This window comes from Didymosphaeria variabile (genome assembly GCF_027946475.1).
Source record: "Didymosphaeria variabile strain IMI 356815 chromosome Unknown scaffold_8, whole genome shotgun sequence".
NCBI classification, from domain to species: domain Eukaryota; kingdom Fungi; phylum Ascomycota; class Dothideomycetes; order Pleosporales; family Didymosphaeriaceae; genus Didymosphaeria; species Didymosphaeria variabile.
In genome coordinates, this window is record NW_026611627.1 from 226,036 (window position 1) to 251,278 (window position 25,243).

A 25,243-nucleotide genomic window follows, 5' to 3' on the forward strand; every position below is an offset into this window, starting at 1 on the left:
CTTCAACACGCCACATCCACCCTCACAACAACGCACTGTCTATTCATCGTGTCATATAACCCGAACTCATTCGTCGTTCGCAAGCATATCTCCTCGACCCTCACGCGAACCAAAACCTTGTCCCCACCTCCCATCATAACCTCCGACCCACCCACTTGCTCCTCCGCCTTTCCCTCCTTCCTCCGCCCAAAGAACCCCCTCTTCTCCTTCTTCTTCGCCTCCTCCAACTCCTTCACAACCGGCATACCCCTCTCTTCCCCATCATTGAGCACATCTCTCAGACCTCTCTGCAACTCTTCCACCACAACTGTTGAACGCCAAAACGCACCCGTATTCCCCTCGCCCACCAACCTCACCACCTCCACTGCCTCCTCCCCACCATCCTCAGCAATAACCTTTACCTGATTTTCAACGTTCTCCGCGCCTGCATACCCCGCGAACGAGAACTCGTTCTTTTCTGGTGGCGGTGGAAGAGGGATGTCCGAGGGCAGGAGGGCGAGAACGGTGGAGGGCAGGCCCATGGCAGCGCGCGAGGATAGCAGCGGGAGAATGGAAGTGTGGATTACGGAGCGGATGGTGGTGGCGCGGGTAAGTGTTAGAGTGTCGAGGAGGGATTGGCCGCGGGGTGCTGACGACGATGCGGTTGTCTGTGGGCGGAGGGAGTCGGTGTAGGAGGGTGGTAGGTTGGGGTCGTAATCGTCCTTTTCGTTGGAGTTCGACATTAGGACGGGTTTAGCGATGTATGAGATGTTTGTAGACGTGATAATGTTAGTTGTGATAATATCGCGACTGTTAGAGCGCAATCAGCGCCGGCGATGGTTCTCGGTTGTTGGGGTTGGGAAGTGGGCCGGTGTTGAGTAGAGAGCGATTGCGCGAAGGGCTTTCGCAGAGCCACGATACCGGTCACCTGGAACTCCTAGGGCTACCACGGAATCTGCGCCCACAAGTTTGTATGTCTAGCACAAATAAGGTGACCGATCCGTGTCATGCCTAAGACCTCGCCTCCGTGAATGCCTTTCAGCCTAGGGCACAGCCTCGTATTTGACCCCGCGCACGCCACGCCTAATAACGTAGCTCCTAACGAAGCACCTTGCGAGCTTAAGCCAATGTAAAAGCCTTGAAGGATTCTAGCATCTCAAAATGTAAGTTACCATGTTCACGTGAAAATGCGAATATATTGAACTCGGGCCGCGCGGGCTTGGTTCTGAACGTTGGGCCGATGTATAGGAAGAGTTGTGGCGACAGTATTGTAGATGCGACCCTCTGGGGAGTAGGCGTTCAGAGACCTCGTAACTAAGCTATCTCCTAACGTTGATGCCTAATCTCCCGAAACACTCCTTACCCTCACCCCACCGCATGCTGACCACAGGGCAAGAAAACCCCGCGAGCTATCTCGTTGCAGTCACCGCGCAGCTTGCCTCGGCCCCCTTCATAGGCGAGGCCAAGTGCAGTCGACGGGTGGCTGTGGAGCGTTAGGCCGAATCCGCCACCCGTGGGGAGTTTAGGACCTGGACCGTGCATTCACAGCCCAATCACGGCCCTCCTTATTCGCCATATCTGGAATGCGCAGTACGGTTCACCGGTCGATTCGTATTGCCGCATGCCGAGATATGGTGCGCGACTTTGACCATACAAAGATGAGGACGCTGTATAAGTATAGGCGGATGCCTCAACTTTGGATGTCATCAAGTTTGCTCTGAGCGATTGTCTGGGAGCACCGCCTTAATCGACGAACAGGAACCAAAGTACATAGTGAGCAAGTTTGCGCATATACTCCCAACCGTGGTATTGAGACATCACCGGTGGACGTATACCTTGAAAGCCTTTTTTTCTTCTGGTATTTATTCCACCAGCTTCAATTCGAATTCGATCTTCCATCTAACTACGACCAGATCAGCCTGAGCTCTGCAACTACTGCGACTCAGCTCCGCAAGTGTCATCTAGAGTACCCTTAGGAAGATATCACTTCCTTCATCTACCCTGTTGAAGCCATCAAAGATGGTCTGGTATCATGTCGCCGAGCCGAACTCGTACCTCGTCATTACTGGCGCAGGTATCGAGAAGGTCACAATCAAGAAAAAGGTACCTTTCACCTTCTGACCCTTACATCCGCAATGCTAAACCAATCGTACAGGCATTCGTCCTTCCCTTCCAGAAGGTTTCCAAGATCAGCATCACGCCTTTCGACTTCTCCATGAACCTGACTGCTATGACTGTTGAGAAGTTGAAATTCTCACTCCCTGCAGTCTTCACTATTGGACCCGAGGACTCCGTTGAATCCCTGGAGAAGTACGCCGTACTGCTGACGGGCGAGTCTGATGGCAGACCTACGGTATCTGCCTCACAAGGCGCAGTCGCCGTGGCAGCCGGAAGGAACCATGTCCAGGACATTGTGAAGGGTATCATCGAGGGTGAGACGAGAAGCATCGTGAGCACCATGACCATGGAAGAGCTGTTCCGCGAACGCAAGATCTTCAAAGACAAGGTCATTCAGCAAGTGCAGTCTGAACTAGATAACTTCGGATTATGTATTTATAACGCCAACGTGAAGGAATTGCAAGATACCCCAGGATCAGAATACTTTGCCTTCCTATCACGCAAGGCTCACGAGGGTGCACTCAACCAAGCGAAGGTCGATGTCGCCGATGCGCGCATGCGCGGTGAAGTCGGCGAGGCCGAAAAGCAGGGCAAGACCAAGCAGGAAGTCGCGAAGATTCACGCTGCAACTGCCGTCCTCGAAACGGAGCGCAAAGCAGAGAAGGCAGCTGCGGACGCCAAGTTGACCAACAAGGAAATCAGTATCGGGAAGGACCTCAATCTCGCGCGCATCCAAGCAAAGCGCGATGCCGAGCGACGCGACGCAGAGCTCAACACCGAAGTCGAGAAGAAGAAGGCGCTGATGGAACTCGAGCGCCTGCGTGCCACTACCGTCACACAAGCTACCATCGCCAAGGAGTCTTCCCAGCAAAAAGCCGATGCAGAGCTGTACAAAGAGCAGAAGCAAGCGGAGGGTAAGAAGTATAGCGAGCAGGCTGACGCAGAGGCCGCTGCGTTCCGCCGCATCCAGGACGCAGAGTCGAACTTCCAAGCCAAAGAGCGCGAGGCCGAAGCGAACTTCTTTGTCTCCAAGCGCGCCGCAGAGGCAGAGTACTACCGTGCCGAGCGCGAGGCCCAGGCGCATCTCATCAAGCAGCAACGCGAGGCAGAAGGTCTGTCCGCGATGGCCAAGGCATACGGCGATATGGCGAACGTGCTCGGCGGACCGCAGGGTCTCATGCAGTACCTCATGCTGCAGAACAACACATACGAGCGGTTGGCCAATGCAAACGCCCAGGCTATCCGTGGTCTGCAGCCCAAGATCAACGTGTGGAACACTGGTGCTCAGGGCGACGGTGCAGCTGCGGATCCTACGGCGCCGATTAGGAATCTCTTTCAGAGCTTGCCGCCGCTGCTGAGCACGATTCATGATCAGACGGGTATGCAGCCGCCGAGCTGGCTGGCGCAGATGCCTCAGGAGAATGGTGTGAAGGGACAAAGACTGGGACTGAAGAGTGGAAATGAAGTGTCGGAGTGATGAAGATTCCTATCACTAAGGAGGTGCTGGAAGGCAAGTGGGCGAACGAAATTGCTGACAACGCCCGACTGAACTGGGTCTTTCCTTTGTTTTGCATTCAATTGTGGAGATACCCGCTGGTTTGGCGTTGCTTTTCTCTCCTATGTTGTTTGCATTGAGTAGTTAATGCTGGGCTTAATACGTTCCATGGACTGCGTTTGTATGAATGGGTTGGATGATAGAATGAGCTAGCACCGTCCAATGCTTCTGTGATTATTAGCCATGGAAGCTTTTTGCGAGTCATGCGTAATGTTGACCAGCAACTATGTGCTGAATGCCTTGAAACAGCTTCAATCGACTCCGGTGCTTCACTCTGTTCTTCATATTGATATGCTGGCCTTCCAGTCTTATTTGTATGTATTTAATGACGAATCATTGACTGCGTCTCCAGCAAAGGCGACCGGCAATTATCTTTAGTCTTCACAGAGACATGATTGACGCACTTGGTGCCAATCGGTCTGGTATACCGACCAATCAAGCCCCAAATGAGCTATTTCAATACAGGTAGTTGAGACTGCACCATGGATTGTGTATAGCGGATGACAAGTTTCATGATATCCTAGCGTGTTCGGCGAGATCATCGTGATCTACCTTGGTATCTAACATTTAGTTTGACTTTGGTGCCTTTACTATACACCATACAGGAACACATTGCTTGCGTAACGTCGAAGCGTTGTGGTTGATTCTGGAAAATGTTCATTTCAATAAAGCGCAAAAAACGTTTCCGGGTCTTGAGCGCAAGTGAGCCAAACTCGAAAGGAGATGTTTGGGATAGTCTTCACTACGGAAGGTTACGTAGAATTGCTTGGTTTCCTTGCCCCGCCACCCGATCTCCAGGCGTGGTGTTTCCTACGTTTACGTTCGGACCTTCGAACCAAGAAGGACAAGGCTACCTAGATAGCATGGAACGTCAGCCAAACACATATGCATAAGTGTGTTTCCCATTTTGCAATTTTCCCAATCCCAATTGCTCCAGCCAGTACTATAAACTTTTACCTATAGTTTAGCCCGGGTTTCTTCATGCTCGTCTATGAGTGAGACATTTCCTAATGCCCTAGCGCCTTTGGTGCCTTCCATGAGCACATTGAAGGCTTTTTGGTCGCCGAGATCACGCCACCGCCACGCCTGAATGGCTGCGCGTTCCTGGCCAATTCCCTCAATTGCATCAACAACCCAGTTACCAATATTGGGTAGATACTTGAACGCATGCCCACTTCCCCCCGTCGCCACAAACAACCCCCGCTTTTCAGGAACATGATCTATGACAAAGTGGTTGTCGAATGAATCTGTGTACCAACAAACTCTCGTCGTTTCGATCTCAAGACCCTCATCCTCAAGCTCGGGCATGTACTCTGCGATAAATCGACGTAAAACCTTCATAGCCTGCGAGGGAATCTTTCTCAACTGATGATCTTCCGTCCATCTTGTTATAGGTACACTTCGCTCGATTCCATCTTCCTGCCGTTCTGGGTTGGTGTACTTTGTCCCACGGTATCCGATCTTAAGATAACCGTTCTCGTCCCTTGGAAAGCCGTATAAACCACCTTCAGCTCCATCTCGCACTTTCCAAAGCCACGTTGGGAATCGTTCAGGAGAGAACCTTTCCCATAAAGACGAGGCGCGCGGTATCTTGTATATGATGACTGACCCGGCCGTGGCTTCGCACAGGCCGTCCAATTCCGGGAGGAGTGAAGGCGTCCAACCGCCGCATGCCATGATCGTAAGCCTGGCAGGATGTCTTTTGCCGTCCTTGGTCTGTATACCGATAACGTCTCCGCCGGAAGTGGTCATGAACCTGTCAAATGCACCAGCGGATGGATCAAAGACGAATCTGGCGCCAAGATTCCGTGCCTTTTGCAAAGCCACCCTGCATGCTTTATCCGCTATTGCGACACCGCCAGTAGCATCTAGGACGCCAACATTCGACTTACCCCTCTTTTCCCGCAAGAAAGGATCCATCGCCGAGCCCATGCCTCTTGCTTGAGCAATCGTCTGGTGCTCTTGGTTCGTAGTAATCAGCTGAGTGTCTTTGTGCCCCGCGTCTTCCATGTTCTTGATCGTAGCTTTCTCAAACTCTGGTAGCTCATCCCCATCCGTCAAACTCAGGCTACCGCACTGGATGAATACCCTGTCCGCGCGTGACATGCCCTCCGGTAGATCGAAGCCATTCTCCAAGTCGGAGTTCCACTGTTTCCAGGACGCGATTGCTTCCGTGGATAGTTGTTGGTATTCAGTCTGCGAGCCGTACGCAGAACGGATGATCTTGTTGATATCTGCGGAAGCACCATCGCAGCCCTTGAAGTAGGAGTATAGTGTCGTGTCGTAGGGCTGTTTGTCGAAGACGGTGACATACTTGTAGCCGCGTCGGGCTAGGTGTAAGGCAGTGGATAGGCCAAAGATTCCGGCACCGACAATGTTGATTTGATCCTTCTTGGATAGCGACGGTAGCGACATCTTATTGCTTGTGCATCCAGTGCCTTGTAACTCCTAATGTGCAAATATCTAAGGGAACAAATTCAGGGTTGTCGTAGTCATCAATCGAGAGATCAATTTTGAAGTGCTACCTAGGTATGACAGTAGCGACGTGAATCGGAGATGAGCGCAGTCTGATGGCGCCACTATGTAGCGCATCGGTTGGGATAACACGATGGATCCATATGCTGATAATAATCGCGTTCTTACGACATGACTCCGTCGGAACAGCGACCCACCTCTGGAGAGAAAGAGGTCACGAGTCGTCCCGCATGGCTGGGGGTTGCCGAAAGGCGCTAACGACTACCGATCGTTCCTATCGCGTGCGCAAAGTTCTCGGAAGAATCCGAATCGGCCCTTTCCCCAGATAAGCGATAACGAACAGCCAGGACGCCAGCATGAACGTTTGCCACGGTTGGGTCATTTTCATGATAGGAGGAATCCAGATTCGCGGCATGCCCCAGGATGTCTTGATTCGACGCGGGGAAGGCAGCACTATATGTTCGGAGGCCCAATAACCAAGAACGTGGACTAAAACAACCACGTTGGATGAGACCATAAGCAACGTCAATTCCATCATTCCGGATCTCCAATCAAGTTCATCCACGGACGGCCAACACATTCAAAGAAAGCTATGGGCGTTCTCTCGGACTCCACGTTAGCTCGATATGTGCGCGCCATCAAAAGCTCGCCTCGCGAGCTCATCTTCAATCGTCGGTTGTTAGTGTCAGCTGCGTTGTATGCAACAGCTGGTATTCCTATTAGTAAGTCGTGACTGAACTATATTGCTTTGCAAACATCTAATCATCTTCTGCAGCATGGGACCAAGGTTCCTCATCCATAATTCCTTCACTTCCCGGCTTCCAGCGAGACTTCGGCATCACCTCCGGCGCAAACGCATCTCAGATATCGAACTTCATATCCTTCGTGTACTTGACTGCCGGCGTCGGAGCTGGCCTTTCGTTCTTCATCAACGACCGCATTGGGAGACTCTGGTCTCTTCGGTTGTACATGGTAATATGGATCGTCGGACAGCTGATTGCAACTTTCTCCACGGGTCGACTTGGAGTACTTTACGCGGCGCGGTTCATCTCGGGTCTAGGGATTGGGCCTTTGACCGTTACCGGGCCTATGTCAATCGTCGAGATCGCGCCGTATGAGATACGAGGACTGGTAAGACACTACGGAGCTGTGAGAGAAGATCAATTGTAGCCCCGCTGATACAAGATAGCTTGCGACCTGGTTTTCCGTTGCTATGCTTCTCAGCTTAACAGTCAGTTGTTTCATCGTGTACGCCAGTTTCCTGCACATCGCCGTGGGGCGATTACAATACCAAGTTGTCTGGTTCCTGCCTTGCATAATCATCGCGATGATAATTGCACTGAGCTTTTTTGCGATGAGCGAATCACCCCGTTGGCTGATGCTCGTTGGGCGCGACGATGAGGCTGTGAAGACTTTGGTCGCTCTTCGTGGGCTGCCAGCCGACCATCCGTATGTCGCACGCGAGATTTCCGAGATCCGGGGCCAGATCGAGAGCGAGCATGTCAAGTATGGCGATGCGGCTGGAGGAGGTATCAAAACCGTCATGCGAGAGACATTTCTGGTTCCTGCTAATCTTCGTCGGGTATGTTGACCATGTGCGATGTAGCTCTGTTTTACAGTCCCTTGTCGAACGTTTTGGTGCTGTGAGTTACTCCAGGAGGGGTAATGCAGTGCTTAAACTTCCGATCGAGTATTGTTTGCAGAGCTGCAACGTACTTGTTCCCGCTTTTTCCATACCCTATACTGACTTCGTATCTGCGCATCTAGGTTCAACAAGCTTGCTTGTCCTACATCCTCGCTCAGCTATCGGGAGCCAATTCAGTGACAAGCTATCTTGTCCCTATCTTGACTATGATAGGTGTCGGAGGGTCTACCGATCGGTCTATGTTCCTGACTGGGATGTATTCCATGTCAAAGTTCTTCTACACACTTATCGCATCGTTCTTCTTCATCGACGCTCTCGGCCGCCGCAAGTCTTTGTTCGTCGGTATCACTGTTCAAATGATCTCCGATATTTACATCGGCGCCTTTCTCAAGTATAAACAGGCTGGCCCCGTGGCGCCAGGGTCTTCCGAGGGTGCGATCGCAGCAATCTACATCCACGGCTTTGGTTACGCAGTCGGTAAGTGGATGGGCAGCTGTACTCCGAGTCAATCTGACATGCTACCTTAGGTCTTCTCGTCCTACCCTATGTCTTTGGTGCTGAGCTGTGGCCGAACAATATCAGGTCCTTCGGTAGCGCGCTATCGCAAATGTTCCACTGGCTCTTCTACTTCGGTGTCAACAAAGGGACGCCGTCAATGCTGAAAAGCATGCACAACTGGGGTACCTTTCTCTTCTTTGCTGGTTGGTGTTTCGTGGCTTTGCTATACGTCTATGTGGCAGTGCCTGAAACAGCCGGCCTTAGTATGGAGGCAACTGACAAGCTGTTTGAAGGCCCATTCTGGCAGATGTCGAGACAGGCGAAGAGACAGAGGGAGATCGGCATGGTTCTTGAATCCCCTTCCGGTACTGATAGTGTGGAGGAGGTGGACGAAGCGTTTCCAAAGGGCGATAAAGGGGATGTCGCAAAGGCCGTGTGAACGTTTCTAGTTGCTCTGAAGACGATAGCAGCACGGGAGTCTGGGTTCGATAGAGCAGAGCAAAGTTGCTGTTCTGCATGTTACGTCATATTTCTCAGTGTACTCGCTTAATGACGCCACCTCCTTCGTAGAACACATTGGATGTCAAACATGATTAAACCTATCCACGGCGCAATGTGCAAACCCATGTCTTCGCGATTATACAAAAGGGTGCATGTGACTTTGATAGAAGTGAGAGTATGGTGGTATTAGTCATGTTAGCGCTAAGGAATACGATAAGCGAGAACCCCTTCCATCTTCTGCTCCCTTATCAATCCTTCCCCAACTATCACCAACATGTAGCAGCTATGAACCTTGTCCGTCTATGATTGATCATGAGCAACGAGAGACCTGGCCCAAAGCGCGTTCGCTTGGGAGAACGCACAATGCTCGCGTGCATTCACTGCAAGAGCAAGAAGCTGAAGGTGCGCAGGCCGATGCAAATACAGCTTGAAGCACGTCCTGACTGTACATCAGTGCGATGGACAAACACCTCAGTGCCAGAACTGTGTTCGCACAAACCGAGGTAAGAATCCTGGCTTGCTTCCATTCGCTCTTTCAGCTCACGCAAAAGCAGATTGCTTGGTCGAAGACCCCGCCACGGGCTTGCATCGACCGAGGGACTATCTTAAATCTCTAGAAACACGCGTTGCTTACTTGGAAGGTCTTTTACAAGACTCTAGACCCGATGTTGCACTGGATCATCTGGATGGCCGAGATGGACTAAGCAACCAACTGACCAGTAATGCCATGGACGGCACTAGTCATTCACATGTACCGGCCGGAGGCATCGATTTCCTTGCTTTTGATAACGCGTCGCCAGTAGGTAACGTGGATGAAGAAAATTTGGACGACCTTTCATCTGAGGTGGCCTTGCTCTGCCTGAGCGCCGCGGGGCGCGAGCCGCATTACTTCGGGCCTTCGTGTGCTGTCTCGTTCTCTCGGATAGTGAGTGCAACGATGGGCCTGCCAAAGCGACAAGGGACCTCCCAGCATAGTGTTGCCGGGCCTGAAAGACACGACCCAGAAGTCCGTCGAACAGTGTCCGTGGGGTTCCCGTCCGCGAGCCTGGCCGCTACACTTTCACAAGCGTACTTCACGAACATCCACTCTCAATATCCGTTCCTGCACAAACCCACCTTCTGCGCTTGGGAAGAAGAATGCTACAGGGCTCATTCCGTCGGCGACTTGAACTCGGCTGGCGATATTGCGCTCTTCTTCGTGCTCATGGTTTATGCCATTGGATCTCTCGCGCTCGGGCCAAATCATCGCGACTCTGCCGAAGCGTACTACGCCATGGCTCTTGACCACCAAGAGAGTGTACTTGATCTTGATGGACTTGAATCCATCCAAAGCATTCTATGCTGTGCTGTTTATTCAATCAGGTCGCCCGTTGGTGTCAGTCTCTGGAAGATCTCTGGCATGGCTATCCGTCACTGCGTTGAGCTTGGTTATCATAGAAGTGTGACTAGGTTTCGTGCGCATGCCGATCCATTGACAGCTGAGATGTCCCGGCGCTGCTTTTGGGTAGCCTACGACATCGATCGGGTCGCTGCTTTTATTCTTGGCCGACCTATGGGCATACCTGACGATTCGATAGATGTTGAGATGCCAATGGATCTACAAGACGACCACATCACCAGGGAAGGCTTTTCAAAGCAACCTAGAGCAGCGGACGAGCCTGCAACACCCATGACAGGAGCTATACACGTGATCAAGCTTCGAAGACTCTGGTCCAAGTTTGCAAACACATTGTACCCTACTACCACGAAAAAGACAGTTCCTCACGCGACTACAAGACAAGTACTGGCTGGTGACTTGCGTCAAGAGTTGGAGGAATGGTATGCAGCTGTACCAGAGCCGGTCGATCACGCTTCATCAAGCGCTTTGTCAGTGTTCGCATCCAAAGCTTGGTTCCAGCTGGCATACGATCACTCGATTCTTCTACTATACCGCCACTACATCACGCTCCCTCCACAATCAGGGGAAGAAGAGAGCGTGACGCGGGCCTTCGAAGAATGCGCGCATCGATCTCGTGAGATGTGCCTTCTATACCGACGGCTATATCAGAACTCAAACATACAATTTACCTGGGGCTCGCTTCATATTCTTTTCGTCGGAGGAATAACTTACCTGTATTGCTTATGGAAATCCGGCCGTGTTCGACAAAATGCCAGACAGTCCGATGTCATTAACACGTGCATGGCTTGCAACACTGTACTCGTCATCATTGCAGAACGGTTCAAGCAGGCCTCCACATATCGCGACACGTTCGAAGCTCTGTCAGAGAAGACTATTAACATGATTTGCAATGATACAAATGGACTACTCAATCCATTCCGAACGGCCGATAGTGACTTGGACCCATCCGTCAACGTTCAGCCTTCAGCATCTCAAGAATGGATCATGGGCCTGAATGAATTATCTATGCCTATGGAGTCTGAGTGGTTTGTTCAAGAGTTAGTCCAAGGCATGCGGGACTTTCAGCAGCCGGACTTCGCCTTCGGAGACAATGGGCACTTTCCAGCGTGAGATAGCAATCGTCATCAACTATGCTATGTGCTATAATGTTGATAACTCGAGGTGCGCTGTAAGGGCAAAAGAGAATGAATGGAGGATAGAACCGACCTGCAACTGCATTGTTGGTTCCATCAGAGAAGCGCATCCTCAACCATTCCGAGCTCGAGGGCACATTTCCTTAAGCTCGCATCCTGCGCCATTGCGTACGCTGTATCCAGATCCGTCACTGCGCAACCTAAGTTTTGCTGGAAGCCGAAGTGATCTGAAAAGCTCGTTATTGTATCATTCTTGGCTGTCGTATCATTACCCAGGTTCGACTGGAAGATGCCCGCCGCGGACATGGGGAGGAAGTCTTCGTACGTTATCGGCACTGCCACTAGGACGCCTCGAGAAATTAGATCGTCTACAGACGGGTTCAAAGGTATTGTGGCTTCCTTTGCAGATGCGCCCAGAGAGTAATCAAAATAAACGAGACCCTGGCGCCGAAGGTCATCCCAATTATCTGGGAAACGCGCGAACGTGTCAACCAAGATCTTATCCTTCTGAGACGCATCAAGATATCGAGGACAAGCTGAGATCTGCCTCATCGTCTCATTCAACAGCTCGTCATACAAAGCTCGTCCTCGGTCAGTAACGGCCGCGCCTCGTTCCTCTATCTCGCCAAAACGAGCCTTATGACAACCTTCCTCGAGGCCTCTATCGCTAGGGAAGTGTGTTGATTCCTCCAAAGCCAGGAAACTCGTCTGTCGCAGGAGGACAGGGCATTTTCGAGGAGGCGGTCCTTCTATCCGTTCCTTGACTCGGAGCCCCTCGATCCTCATTCGCTCTTGGGCAGCTGCGATATCTAACGTTCGTGGTGTGAGGTGGTTGATGTGTGCACTTTGAAAGCATGCTACATCTGCCAGTATGGGGTGCTCATCCTTCAACTTCTGGTATACATCCTTCGATGCTGCGGCAATTGGCCTCCATCCAAATGTCTTCATCGATTCTCGTACGAAAGCAGAAGCCTCGTCTGGCCTGAGTCTGTGGTTCTGACGTTCTGCTGCATCTAGAAGTCTCACCAGCTCCGGACTGAAGATACTTCGTTGAGAGAGCAAATCAAGAGCCAGGTCTTTCGATTGGGCGTCCTTCAACAAATCGGGTCGCAATAAGGTGGTGAAAACCCTGAAAGGGTTACGACTTAGCGCAGCTGTTGTCGTCGGTCGGAAGCAGGTCGCGTGCATCGGAAGCCCTGCGGGTGAAAGGTCGTAATATCCAACCGGATACAGGCCAATGATGGCGAAAATCCGACGCACTGTCTGAAGCTCGTGCGGCGTCCCAAGACGAATTGCCCCATGCCTCTCGAGGTCAAGACGTTCTGACGCAAGGTTGCCATTTCGCATGGCGGTGATCTTCGGGTCGGCCGAATTTCTGAGCGCTTCTTCATTGACGCTTTGCACGATTTTGATCAGATCTCCGTATAGCGGTACTTCTTTCTTGTACATGGCCGACATGGCCAGTGAGAATGTCGTCCGAAGTTCATTAGGGTCGACAAACTCCTGCTGAGATGGGCTTGGATTGTCGATTGCTGAAGGCGCCATTTGGTATGCAAGAGTATATCGAAAAAGTGCGTGCTATCAACCTTGGCAAATTATATGAGATTGCAACAGAGGTATTCAGATTGTTTCGACGTTTCCTGCTCAATTACATATTTCCACCTTATGCGGCTTTGACTCCGTTGGCCACGTCTTTCAAATTCGAGGATCTGCCACGGTCGTATCCGAACGTACTCCGAATATGGAATAGCCTGCTAATACTCCGCGGCGGCCAAAACCGAGCACGTGAGACGTGCATGAGCCCCGCCTACGAACCTCGGAGAAACCACGGAATCGTTCCATTCCTTGCTCGGTTTCCTCCGTATCACGCCAAATCGGTCACTAAGTGCAAGGACTAGTCACCTTTAACAATAGATCTGATTTTGGGACAAGCTGCTCGCCCTAACGTGCTACAGACAAGCATTACGAGACAGATCATAGCCATGTCATCAACCACAACGATCACATCTGCCACCACGTCGATCGAAGCCACGGGAAAGTCATCAGCACTTAACAAAACAGAAGGGAGCAAACCCAAAAGCCGATATCATATCCCATGGCCTGCCACGAAAGAGGCGCACCGACAATGGCAACTGGAGCAAATGGCTGGCGCTTTCCGCGTATTCGCTAAGCTTGGTTTTGCCGATGGAGGAAGTGGACACATCAGTCTGAGAGGTCAGTCCAAACCGATCGGTCGTTTGAAATCGATACTGATAGGCCTAGATCCCATACAGCCCAACACGTTCTGGATCAACCCTTACGGCGTCCATTTCGCCCTACTCACCGTCTCCGACATGGTTCACGTAGACGAAGATGGAAACCGCATTGGCGGTGCAGACAGACTCATCAATACTGCTGGCTTCATCATTCACTCGGCCATACATCAGCGGAGACCAGACATCAACGCCGCGTGTCATATGCACAGTCCGTATGGCCGCGCATGGTCGAACTTCGGTCGTCCAATCGATATGCTTAACCAGGATAGCTGCATGTTCTACGATGACCTCGAGGTCTATACGAACTTCGGTGGCGTTGTGTTCGCTAAGGAGGAAGGTGGCCGTCTTGCCGACGCGCTGGGACCCCGCAAAAAGAACATGATTCTGCAGAATCATGGTCTACTGACATGTGGGGGGGACGGTAGCAGAGGCGGCGGCCTTCTTCATAGCGCTAGAGAGGGCTTGCCAATGCCAGCTGCTTACGGAAGCGGCAATTGGAGGTGATATTGGCAAAAGTAGCGGGCTGAAGAAAAGCATCGTCAGTGAGGAAGAAGCGGTGTATACGAAGAAAGGAACAGGTACTCCGGAGGTCATGTATATGCAGTTCGAGCCTGAGTACCGACTGATCTTGAAAGAGTCGAACAGGGACTTCCTGGATTAGGTAGATCTCCAAGCTATGAGTGCCAATCTGCCGGTGAAATATATTCCTTGCCTCTGTCCATATATGGTATGGGAGTGGATGTCGAAGTCGTATAAGTGATAAAGTGGAAGGGGATGGGATACCCTGAGTGCACTTAGTATACGATTCCTATGTCACTGTAGGGACAAATTTTGTCGTAGGACGCGTAGGTCATGCTTGATACAACAACGACCTTTAGTGAGGTCTTGTGCCCCGTACGGGCCGTGTCCAACATCTGGTACGAAAACGTTTGCCAAAGAACGGTCTATTGCTTTTCAATGCAACTATATTTCCCATTGTACCGGCTTCCGCCTCACTAAACCGGAGTAAAACCACATCCCCATAGTATACACATCATACACAGGCACTCCCACCCTCCGCTGAATAGCCCCCGCATACGGCGGCATCTGCGTACACTCCAGCACTATCGCCCCAAGCTTATCACCACTACCTGTCACTTTCTCCAGTAATTCCCCCACTGCATCAATCATCTCCTGCTCCATACGAATCTCATCATACTTCTCGCCCTCCTGGATAACCCTCCGCAAATGGCCCCCCTTCGGCATACCCTTGATCCTTACACGTCCCGCATCCACACCCAAAGCCTCCAGATGCGCAACACCCAATCTCTCCTCATCGTACGTAAGGACACCCACAATAGCCTCGCTGCCTAAAAACGCGCAAATACTCGGAATCTGCACCAATGCGCTCGTGGCAATCGGGATAGGGAGTTTCGAAGCTAGTTCGCGCTGTGCGAGCGCGAGGAAGCCGCAGCTTGTGATTATTCCGATGCATCCTTTTGCTGCGAGTTCTTTTCCGGCTGAGACGAAGCGCTCGATGAAGGCTGGGGGATAGGTGGTGGAAGTGACGATTTGGGCTTCGGAGGAGCCGGGGACGAGGGTGTGGATGAGGGGGAAGGGCCAGGTAGAGGGGTTGAATGGGTCGCCTGGGGGTCTGTGGATGGAGACTTCGACGGCGAGGAAGCCGAGGGGTGGGAGAGGGGCTGTGGTCATGTTGGTCTGGTGTGGGTTGCCTTGACTTGATTTGGGAGCTTCCCACGGCGACCGGGCGTGGTCCGAGCTGAGGTAGAGTGGAAGTAGGACAATACTTCGTCAAAGGTTGGATACCTTTGTTGCCCCAAGTTGAGCAATACAGTATCTGAATATTGAGGTAGTGATGTACTGTGATGAAAACGCGCCCGACGTTCTGGTCGCATGTGCTATGGCCTACGGATGCGTTTCAGTCAGACAATTACATCCGACTTCCGTTCGGTATTCTCATCGAATCCAGCACCATCAGAGTCGCAAAGATGTTGGGGGGACGTTAGCATCTCAATTGAGTCATGCGTAACCATGGGACTGATCTGATTGGCCAACAGCGGCTCGGATTCTCCCGAGCGTTCCTGGTGTGATTAGTTCCATCGATAAGCGGGGTGGGGCTACCATCTCGGAGGAACCCAAGGCCCCTCATGCATCCCCACAACTGATTCCGATGCGACCTCGGAATCGGAAGAGCAGATAACGGGATGGAAAAAGTGCGCGGTCAGGTCCAGTCATCGTTACAGTCTTACATCACGCCCGATTGACATTGCTCTCTCATTATCCGCTGTGCTTTCGAGATCCGGCGCGTGCGACCCATCATCTGCATTGACACACACAGTCGTTCCATAAAACGATCGTGCAGTACTTGCTCAGGATCTTGAAACTGTACTGCTCATCCGGGAGTAACACAAGACACCGAAGTATCCGACGATCCACCCCTCACCATGGGCTCAATGCCAGTCCGCCAACCTCACATCGTGTGCCTCGGCACCCCCAAATACGCAGGCCCCTCCTACATCACCACCTTCTCCCAATCCTTCACATACTCCGTCCTCACCGCATCCAACCGTGCCGAAACCATCTCTCAGATTCCCAAACTCATCGCCGAGAAAGGGCCCATAGATGGCTTCGTCATCCGCATGGGGACACCGCCCTACGAGCCGTTCGACGAAGAGCTACTTTCTGGCCTGGTCCCTGACTGCAAGATCATCACTTCTGCCTCGGCGGGGTACAATGAATTTGACGTGGAGTGGATGACGAAGCGAGGAATCGTGTTTTGTAACAGCGTGGATGCAGTTGCGGAGGCAACGGCCGATATGGCGGTCTGGCTGTTATTGAGTGTGCTTAGGAACACAAGCAATGCGGAGAGGAGCGCTCGAGCAGGGAAGTGGCGAGGTGGGCTCGTGCCTGTGAGGGATCCCACGGGTCTTACGCTGGGAATTGTAGGCATGGGAGCGATTGGAAAGGTAAGTCAGGTTCTCGGTTGTAGGAGCAAGCGAGCAATGCTGACGAGGAACAGTATCTTGCGAAGAAAGCCGCGGTGTTCAATCTCAAGGTTGCGTATCATAATCGCAATCGGCTACCTGAGGGGGAAGAAAAGGCTTACAACGCAACTTATTGCTCTTCCCTCCACGGGCTGTTGTCTGCCTCCGACGTCGTCAGCATTAACTGTCCGCTGAACGCCAAGACGGAGAACCTGATCTCGACCGCTGAGTTCGCCGCCATGAAAGACGGTGCTTTCTTGATTAACACTGCTCGAGGAGCCATAGTCGACGAGGCTGCGCTCAAAGACGCGCTGACGAGCGGCAAGATCGCCAGAGCAGGTCTAGACGTCTTGTGCAACGAACCGAATGTGGATCCGTGGTTTTTCGAGCAGGACAATGTGATTGTCCAGCCACATCTAGGCGGACTGACAGATATTGCGTTCCAGAAGGCGGAAAGGGAATGTTTCGAGAACATAAGGGCGTTTTTCGAGAAGGGGAAGGCGAACAGTCCCGTCAATGCGGATGAGGTTCGACGATAGTTCATTTTAGTCTTTGTCGAATTTTGGAGGACCAGGATGCGACGAAACTACAATGGAGTGCATCTGCACAGTTCGGACCGATATTCGCAGCTTTTCATCCTGAAATTCGTGCATTGGGATGCTCCGAAGTCCAAGAACCTCGGTGGACTATGCGCGAAGCTCCGTGTGCGAAGTGAGCTTGATGGCCGGTCCCGACATTTGAAGCTTTCGTGGGTCACGGTGAGCTTGGGTCGCAGCGCACGGGCCATTCACCTGATCGAAAGTGACGGTGACCGACACAGCATTCAACCTTTTGTCTCGATATTACCCGATTAGGAAGTTTGGCAAAACAGTTCACCATCACTCCCTGAACGATCTTGGTTGGCCAAGTGCAATGTTGTGAAAATGAAGATCTGGGTAAGCGTCAGGGGTCGCGTATACGATGATTCTTGTTTCTGAGATCCCTGCGTAAGGAATCATACCTAGCTAGCAACTGCACGATTAAGATGCCCGTCTGTTCCATATGTGCACCCAGGCGAGAACGGAGCGTTTATGGAGATTTCAGCGGCGGTGGATTTACAGAGGAAGTACTTCTATCCTTTCCTAACTGACTCCAATAAATTACAGCTCTTGTACCACGTTGCCTCCGGGAACTGGAGGATTTCGGCCCTTCATCTGCAACGACAAAATATAAAGTGTGCCTTGTGGGTGCCCAAAGATCGCACTATCTGGTCAATTTCGGCGCCATGCTCTTTTGAGATCCAAAACACAACCTTTGTTCAATGTGAACGGAAAAAAATTCGACGAATGCGACATGACTGCAGAGTCAATACACCTACCCTTGCCGCACTGCTAACGGCACTGCATCGAGTAAATGCCTTGCGGCGCTCCTACATGCGCTTCCATGCAAGCGGACGCCGTGCCCTTTCTCACCAATCCGCAATGAGGAGCTTATACCAGAGTCACAGTCGTGGCAAATGGGTGCTTCCCACGACCATGTTGTCGCCTCATGACTTCCAGAGTAACTTCTTCAGGTAGGAGATGTTCATCCTGCGATGTTGGTGGCCGTGCATCGTCCATTAAAATATTGAGATTCTTATCTCCAAAGAATTCAAATACCTGTATGGTCACAGCTGCAAGTAGTGAATCTGCCTCGGGCGTGAAACGATAATCTCGGTGCCGCAAGCATCGTACAGGGCATTGCCAAAGCAGTAACAATGAACAACGAATCGACTTGAAACGCTGGACCTATTGCCGCCAATCTTGAGCATCATTCTGCAAAGACAAACATTCCCTCCCGTGCGGCATCCACAGCCAACGGCGCGGCAATAAAACATGCTCGCGGTAACGCGGCGAATGCGACAACGGCCTTATCTCTCAGCCCTGCACTTCGCCGTACACCTCGCCGAATGCTCGCACGGCACGGTTCGGGCGTTATTATTCGCCCTAAGTGGCAGTGCACTAACCTGGTGCTGACGGGGAAGAATTCACGCACAGAAATTGTCACCGGTCAGAAGAATCCATCCATCCAAGGCGCAGCACATGGCAGAATGTTGATGGAATCATTGAGGGAAATGAAGCGCGAGACCAGCGTATGGGGGCAAATGGCGCACTCCCCAGACTGGACTGCGCTAGGCTGTTTCGGGGCACAACGGTGAAGAAAGCACGTTCCTGCCCAGGCCACCTGCTACGCCTCACGAAGGCTTCTGGAAAATGTGTCATGTCCACTTGGACGCAGAAGAGGCCTCAGGGTAGAGACCCTAACCCACCAGCCACTGCACCGATGTTGCAAACGATAGTCGCCACACAAGGCATCTTCTCGTCGCCACGCCTTGCGAAGGCCAAACTACACCAAGTATCGCCAACAATGACAAGCGCATCGGTCCTTGGCCACGATCCGAGGAGCCGAGCGTTGACAGCTCGATAGGTGGCGCTACATCAAATACGAGGACGTATTCAGCCTTGGGGCCCTGTAGAGCGACAGACTGGGGAGGTCTATGATGTAGTGTCCATCACGCGACGGCTCACCGGTGGGTCTCTTGTGAGTGGGCCCGGATCGCGGTTATGCGGCCACGCTAGCCGAGGACGCCTTGGGTGGCTGTTGATCGCACGTGGCGCACACTCGATTGTACGTCCATCTTGAGGTTGCGCGTTGGTGCGGGAATAATACCATCCGTGCAATTCACCATCGCATGGCGCGCGCTTTCTCTGCGCGAATTCCACAAACAGAAGTCGATGGAGAGGGGGTACTGTGTCTGACCGGAGGTGTTTGCGACGTCTGATGTGTAGACATTGCACCAGTGTGTGCACAGCCCCCTGCAGTGCACCCCAAGCGGCCAAGCCCTGCAGCCTGGACAGGGATGCTTGTCCTTCCCCGCTCTTGCGATTCCAACCATCGTGAAGGCTATAAAGAAACACCGCTGTCCTGCCAACGACATGAGTGCATTCCACGACCGCTACAGCACACACACCGCAGAGTCCTCTGCTGCGTCCACCCGTCCCATTGTTCCACGTAACAACAGCAACCCTATCGCCGACAACACTAATACACCCGCCATGAGCGACACCAACGGAAAAGCACCTGTCAATGGCGACGGCGCGATGGTGCCCAAGCGCAATGTCGACGAGCCGCTCGTCAAGATCCAACCGCCCAGGAGGGAGGACTTGCAGCCGAGCTATGCGCGTGCGATCCAGCCCGACGATGCGGACGCCGACCACCACGGCTGGTACGGCGCGATGGTCAACACGCTAGGTTCCTGCATCGGTACCCTCGGCGCGATTCCCTGCTGCATCGTCTGCCCCAACCCGTACAAGCAAGTGCAGCAAGGAAACGTCGGCCTCATCACAAAGTTCGGCCGCTTCTCGCGCGCCGTCGACCCCGGTCTCGTAAAGGTGAACCCGCTGTCTGAAAGCGTCATCCAGGTCGACGTCAAGATCCAGATTGTCGGTGCGTAACCCTACCCCCACCATTAAGGCTTCATCGTAGGAGGCATGTGACACGCATGCTAATACACAACAGAGGTCCCTAAGCAGGTCTGCATGACTAAAGACAACGTCTCCCTCCACCTCAACTCCGTCATCTACTACCGCATCACGTCCCCCCACAAAGCCGCCTTCGGCATCACAAGCATCCGCCAGGCCCTCATCGAGCGCACGCAGACCACCCTCCGCCACGTGATCGGCGCGCGCGTCCTCCAAGACGTCATCGAGCGCCGCGAGGAAATCGCCGCGTCTATCCGCGAGATCGTCGAAGAGACGGCCGCAGGCTGGGGCGTAGACGTCGAGTCCATGCTCATCAAGGACATCATCTTCTCGCAGGAGCTGCAGGACAGCCTGTCCATGGCCGCGCAGAGCAAGCGCACGGGCGAGGCCAAGGTCATCGCTGCGAGGGCCGAGGTCGAGTCCGCGAAATTAATGAGGCAGGCTGCCAACGTGCTCAATAGCGCGCCCGCCATGCAAATCAGGTACCTGGAGGCCATGCAGGCTATGGCCAGGAGCGCAAATAGCAAAGTCATATTCATGCCTGGGCCGACTAACTCTGGCGATTTTGGAGTCCAGCACTCCGGGGAGGGGGGCCCGAGCGATGCGGGGACGAGTGGGACGAGTGCGCTGCCGGCGGGCAACATGCAGCAGACGATCAACGCGCGTGTATTTGAGGAGATGTAAGCCTGGGTGAGCTCAGGCCACCTCTCTGCGATATGAGAGGTTGTGGAGTATCGATTCTAGCTGGTTTCTCGCGGTTGAAATTTCCCCCTCTTTGCACGATGAATTGTTTGGCGGAAGAAATTGGAGGAAAACAAATACAAGTTGACGGGTACGGCACAACGAGGGATGGTTATTTTTTATTTCTTCGTTTCTTGGTTGGTTGGATTGGATTGGATTGGTTGGCTATGATACCCTTTGGCGTCGGATATTGGTTCACTCGCTCGCTTTTTCACATCCATGTTATAGTAATGACGCCATTTCAAAAACGTCCTCCCTACATGACATGGTGAATTTCTCTGTGGAACAGTGCTGCTAAAGAAAATAATGTAACGACAAGCGTGGAGGTCATCGTCACTGCAGCTGTGCGCCGCATCGGGAACGACGTCGTGTCTTCTGTTGACGAGATTCTCCGAAGCTCACAACAATCCCGAGCAATTTTCTTGTGTTTTCTTCATGATCCATGCCCTTGTGCAGAGGGACCGTATATCAGGATATCGCGCTCACACGCCGACCGGCTCTTGGTGAAAGCACCTAGCGAGATTTCCTCCTGCGGCTCAATCCATGAACAGCACGACTGAGACTGCAAGATGACATGGGACTGGTGTTCGTATGTCGAACTGCGATATACATCGTCCGCAATGACGTCTCCAGGCTGATAGAGGGCTTAAATGTGGCCGCTCGTGCTGACGCTTTTGTCAGCTTCGAGGAAGGCGCGTCATGTGGTACTCTGTAGCATAGCACCGCACCTCTCCCATTCCAACTCTAACGCTGATAATGGCGACGATCCTCTTCGTACATCAGCATAGCATAGCATATCATAGCCACGACGACAGTGCAGATTCAGAAAATAACATAATAAGGTCCAATATACTGACAGAAGCCATTCCGAGCTGTGTGCACCTTTTCTTAAACCTACTGTTCGCTTCCCAGCCACCACACCCTGGCGACTTATCTCTCCTCACAGGCAGGCAGGCAGCTCTCCGAATCTTTGTGCTATGTTCTTCCTGTGACGCACGTACGCAGCCTTGTTGAAGTTTCGGCGAGTCACCACCAAGACCGTCTGCATGGGTTTCTCATCCTGCCAAACACTCCTGTTCCGAGGAACCCTCCCGAAAGATCTGTGCACGACCCCGTTGTCATGGTCCGGAAATACCCATCATCCAGCACCGTTGACGGAAGTATAGGAGCGAGCTCTGGCGTTGTGTTATCATCAACCACACACTGAGGAACCCGCCCAAGCATGATACTAACATCGATCACCTCAAGGATCCGCATAGCGTTGGTTAACAGGCTCCATTTTCCTTATGCAAGCGCTTTTGCTTCGTCGAGAGTTCATTACCGCTAGGCGTAGTTTGAAGCATTGGCAAATGGGGACTCGAGAGCGGCGACGGCGACAAGGTAGAGGAAAGAGGCCAGTGGACCTGCGATGGCAGGCGATATAGGGCCTCGACACGGCATGTTTAGCAGCTAGCGGCCCTCAAGCGGGATCCGTTGCGCGTTCTTGTGCATGCGAAACAGTACTTCTACCACAAGATTGAAGAGTGGCAGGATGTATGGTGGAGTATTACAGTGAGGAGGTGGTGATTCGTCCGCCGGCGCACGGAGATACGCAGCTAGAAGCGGTTGTACGTTCTTGAGAATGACGCCGGAGGAGGACTTTGCGTTAAGTTCTACGACAGCGAGGCGTTGCTTGCGGGTAATGAGGAGATGAGTATCTGTCCGCACAGCGCCGTCATGTACCATGCGTCCGTGACGAAGTTGCAAGCTGCGAGTTGCGACTTCGGTACATCTAGTGCCTCTGATTCCCGACAAACATACCCGATAGCAAAGACAATGACTCGTACTGGAAAGGATTTCATTCATTCCGCTGTCCCACAACCGTGGTGACGGCAGCTAACGCCCACGCTATCCGAAGGGTACTCCCAGCCCATGGTACCCAATGCATAATGCTGATAAAAGGAGATCCTCGATAATGTCTCCCGGTAAACGCCAGGGGTAATGCCTCCACCTCCACTCCTGAACAGGGTAGCTATCTACAAGAAGTTCTCCCGCTGCTTGCCCATCACGAAATCACGCGTCATCTCGAAGCTCAGCCAGCTGCTCGCCATGCTAGGCGCGACCTTGAGCAGATTCGGCACGATGCCCTTGTACAGCCCGCGTGGACCCTCCGTCTTCACGATATTCCGAATCGCGTCGCCGATGCCTGAGTACTGGTAGCCCATGCCGGACATGGTGTTGACTTGGAAGCGTCGCCGAAGGACATCGAACGGGTAGGTGCATGTCTGGGCGACGGCGCCGGATACCGCACCCGCAGCTAGCTTTCCTACCGCGCTGGGGTCTTTCTGGCCTTCGGGTGTGAATTGTGTGCGCGCCATCTCGTAAACCATGAAGTTGAGGCCGACGTAGGGCGCCACGCCTGCAACGGTGGGGATGATGCCGCGGTAGAGCGCGAAGAAGCCGCCTTCGTTCTTGTACATGCTGCCCATGATGCCCCACATGCCGGGGAGCTTCTGGCCTGCATCGCGTTTTAGGGTCTCGAAGGAGGCGGATTGGATGGAGAGGCGGGTGCGGACGATGTCGAGGGGGTAGGTGAAGGTGACGGAAGTGATGCCGGCGAGGCCGCCGCAGAGGAGTCGTTGGTATGCGTCTAGGGGCGCGCCCGGCTCACTCTCGAAGAACTGTCATCGTAAGCAAGAATACCAGTATGTTACAGACCTTCATCGCAGTCTTCGTTCATGCTGTCCTCCCGAAACCAGCCCCACCCTCATATCACACCACTTTCCGACCGTCCAATACCCAGAACCACCAAACCAGTTCTCCACCTTTCCCTTTCTCACCTTATTCACCTTTTCCCAGCTCCTTCTCGGCCATGAACGCCACAAAAACAAAGAAAACGCCAGGCAGATCCGCACCAAAGAAAAAGCAATCACTCACCCTCTTGTAGACATTGTATGCGCCGAACTGCACTGCCGAATAAGGCACGATCCGAATGCAATTGGTCCCGTTCCCAGCCATGAAGCCCCTCCAGCCCTCGTCTCGCCACATCTTCGCCAATGCCTTGGGGACCGACATCTTGTATTCATTGCGACCCACGCTCTGGACCTGGAAAAGAATCTTGAGACGTTCGAGCGGCGATACGACGGTGCGGGACACGGCGCCTGCAACGCCACCGGCGACGAAGGAAGCTACGACAGGCTGCTGGAAGAATTTGCGAAAGTTATCCGCACCTTTGTCGACGATCGCAGGCTACGCATGATGGGTTAGCGCGAGTCGCGAAACCTAAGTATGCGGAAGGAAGTTGGTTCCCTCGCAGACCCCACGAGCCTGGTACTGCACTTACAGGCGTCGGTGTCTCCGAACTCGACGATGTGGTCATTTTGACTCTTTGCGCCAAGACTCGATCAAAAACGTCAACGCCGCGCGCCGCCTACACAATCCAGCCTGCGCGCCTATGGAAACGAAGGAGAAGTCGCCCGTGCTATAACTCGCTCATCGGACGTTCGCTCTATGTTGTCGCGAGCTTTGTGTGTGCGGTGGTAGCGGAGCGAACGAAGGTGCGGCGCTGTCGTAGGTAATAAAGCGGGCCATCCAATGCGTCGAATAACAATACGGGGTGAAGCGCGCAAGCGGAATCGGTCGTCACGGCGACTGGACGAGGTGCGGTGTCGCGGTGAATGTGGGTTCTGATAACAGTTGCAGTCGAGGACAGGGTGCCGAGGAAAAGAGGAAAGGATCGGGATGTGGTACCTAGTGCGCCGCGCCCACGTCCCTTGTCCGCTTTCAGCCCTAGAGACATGTGCCAGGGGTTCGGCGCCTTACATAAATAGCACTCTCTTGCAGAACGCCCCCATGCTTTGGTACCGCGTGCCGGGTCGATCTTGACATGACCTGCAGGTCGTTCTGTTTTGTGCACATGCCTGACGCGCCTCAGGCTGCCTATGTTTCTTGATTGTACTGCTGGCAGATGCGTGTGACTGTCGCTTGTGTGACACGTGCTTGTTCAGCAACAGAAGACGTGTCCTCGTTACTCACGATCACGTTCAACAATGACATGTCGTCAAATGCTCACGAGCACGGTATCTTGGTTCACCGCCAGAATTGTTCGCCAAGCTGAGCTGACATAAGTGGTGACCGTCAAGGTCACGTGTGCAGACTCCGACCCAGGTAAAAGCATCAAAGACTGCGACGGTACGCCTCCTGTTCCCCTTCAGAGCATCCAGCAATTTGTCACTAAAAAGAGAGGGAGGAAGTTGCCATAGCTCCTGGTCTGGGAACTCTCTAAAACTTGAATTCGCTTGGTGCATCTGCATTGAGTCAAAGCTCATATCACATGGCTTATGTCTCCTTTCACGACATTCCGAGTTTGAAAGCGTATTGAACTCTTGCTGCCCTCCTGCTGGAACCTCAAGGTTCGAAATGGCCTATGTTCGTATCCTTGCTCTCCGTCGAGCCCGAGAGTATCAGTGCCTCATATTAAT

General features: G+C 52.8%; 10 protein-coding genes across 10 annotated transcripts; 5 read left to right on the forward strand and 5 right to left on the reverse strand.

Moving 5' to 3' along the window:
• Positions 1–2: 2 nt before the first annotated feature.
• N0V89_010299 (uncharacterized protein) lies at positions 3–722 on the reverse strand (the record flags this gene model as incomplete). Its single annotated transcript, XM_056219043.1, has 1 exon — positions 3–722. The coding sequence occupies one exon, from the start codon at positions 720–722 to the stop codon at positions 3–5; it is 720 nt and encodes a 239-aa protein (XP_056066170.1).
• Positions 723–1,998: 1,276 nt separating this feature from the next.
• N0V89_010300 (uncharacterized protein) lies at positions 1,999–3,574 on the forward strand (the record flags this gene model as incomplete). The annotated part of the gene is made up of 2 exons (XM_056219044.1): positions 1,999–2,082; positions 2,135–3,574. 2 exons carry the CDS (start codon positions 1,999–2,001, stop codon positions 3,572–3,574), a joined length of 1,524 nt encoding a protein of 507 aa, XP_056066171.1.
• A 1,035-nt stretch (positions 3,575–4,609) lies between these two features.
• N0V89_010301 (uncharacterized protein) lies at positions 4,610–6,067 on the reverse strand (the record flags this gene model as incomplete). The annotated part of the gene is made up of 1 exon (XM_056219045.1): positions 4,610–6,067. One exon carries the CDS (start codon positions 6,065–6,067, stop codon positions 4,610–4,612), a length of 1,458 nt encoding a protein of 485 aa, XP_056066172.1.
• A 1,438-nt stretch (positions 6,068–7,505) lies between these two features.
• Positions 7,506–8,709, forward strand: N0V89_010302 (uncharacterized protein; the record flags this gene model as incomplete). The annotated part of the gene is made up of 3 exons (XM_056219046.1): positions 7,506–7,709; positions 7,895–8,249; positions 8,300–8,709. 3 exons carry the CDS (start codon positions 7,506–7,508, stop codon positions 8,707–8,709), a joined length of 969 nt encoding a protein of 322 aa, XP_056066173.1.
• Positions 8,710–11,399: 2,690 nt separating this feature from the next.
• Positions 11,400–12,848, reverse strand: N0V89_010303 (uncharacterized protein; the record flags this gene model as incomplete). The annotated part of the gene is made up of 1 exon (XM_056219047.1): positions 11,400–12,848. The coding sequence occupies one exon, from the start codon at positions 12,846–12,848 to the stop codon at positions 11,400–11,402; it is 1,449 nt and encodes a 482-aa protein (XP_056066174.1).
• Positions 12,849–13,444: 596 nt separating this feature from the next.
• N0V89_010304 (uncharacterized protein) lies at positions 13,445–14,219 on the forward strand (the record flags this gene model as incomplete). Its single annotated transcript, XM_056219048.1, has 3 exons — positions 13,445–13,517; positions 13,566–13,955; positions 14,008–14,219. 3 exons carry the CDS (start codon positions 13,445–13,447, stop codon positions 14,217–14,219), a joined length of 675 nt encoding a protein of 224 aa, XP_056066175.1.
• Positions 14,220–14,521: 302 nt separating this feature from the next.
• N0V89_010305 (uncharacterized protein) lies at positions 14,522–15,250 on the reverse strand (the record flags this gene model as incomplete). The annotated part of the gene is made up of 1 exon (XM_056219049.1): positions 14,522–15,250. The coding sequence occupies one exon, from the start codon at positions 15,248–15,250 to the stop codon at positions 14,522–14,524; it is 729 nt and encodes a 242-aa protein (XP_056066176.1).
• Positions 15,251–16,011: 761 nt separating this feature from the next.
• N0V89_010306 (uncharacterized protein) lies at positions 16,012–17,081 on the forward strand (the record flags this gene model as incomplete). The annotated part of the gene is made up of 2 exons (XM_056219050.1): positions 16,012–16,524; positions 16,578–17,081. The coding sequence occupies 2 exons, from the start codon at positions 16,012–16,014 to the stop codon at positions 17,079–17,081; spliced, it is 1,017 nt and encodes a 338-aa protein (XP_056066177.1).
• A 2,535-nt stretch (positions 17,082–19,616) lies between these two features.
• Positions 19,617–20,726, forward strand: N0V89_010307 (uncharacterized protein; the record flags this gene model as incomplete). The annotated part of the gene is made up of 2 exons (XM_056219051.1): positions 19,617–20,007; positions 20,080–20,726. The coding sequence occupies 2 exons, from the start codon at positions 19,617–19,619 to the stop codon at positions 20,724–20,726; spliced, it is 1,038 nt and encodes a 345-aa protein (XP_056066178.1).
• A 2,072-nt stretch (positions 20,727–22,798) lies between these two features.
• N0V89_010308 (uncharacterized protein) lies at positions 22,799–24,141 on the reverse strand (the record flags this gene model as incomplete). The annotated part of the gene is made up of 3 exons (XM_056219052.1): positions 22,799–23,443; positions 23,700–24,011; positions 24,106–24,141. The coding sequence occupies 3 exons, from the start codon at positions 24,139–24,141 to the stop codon at positions 22,799–22,801; spliced, it is 993 nt and encodes a 330-aa protein (XP_056066179.1).
• Between the last annotated feature and the right edge of the window lie 1,102 nt (positions 24,142–25,243).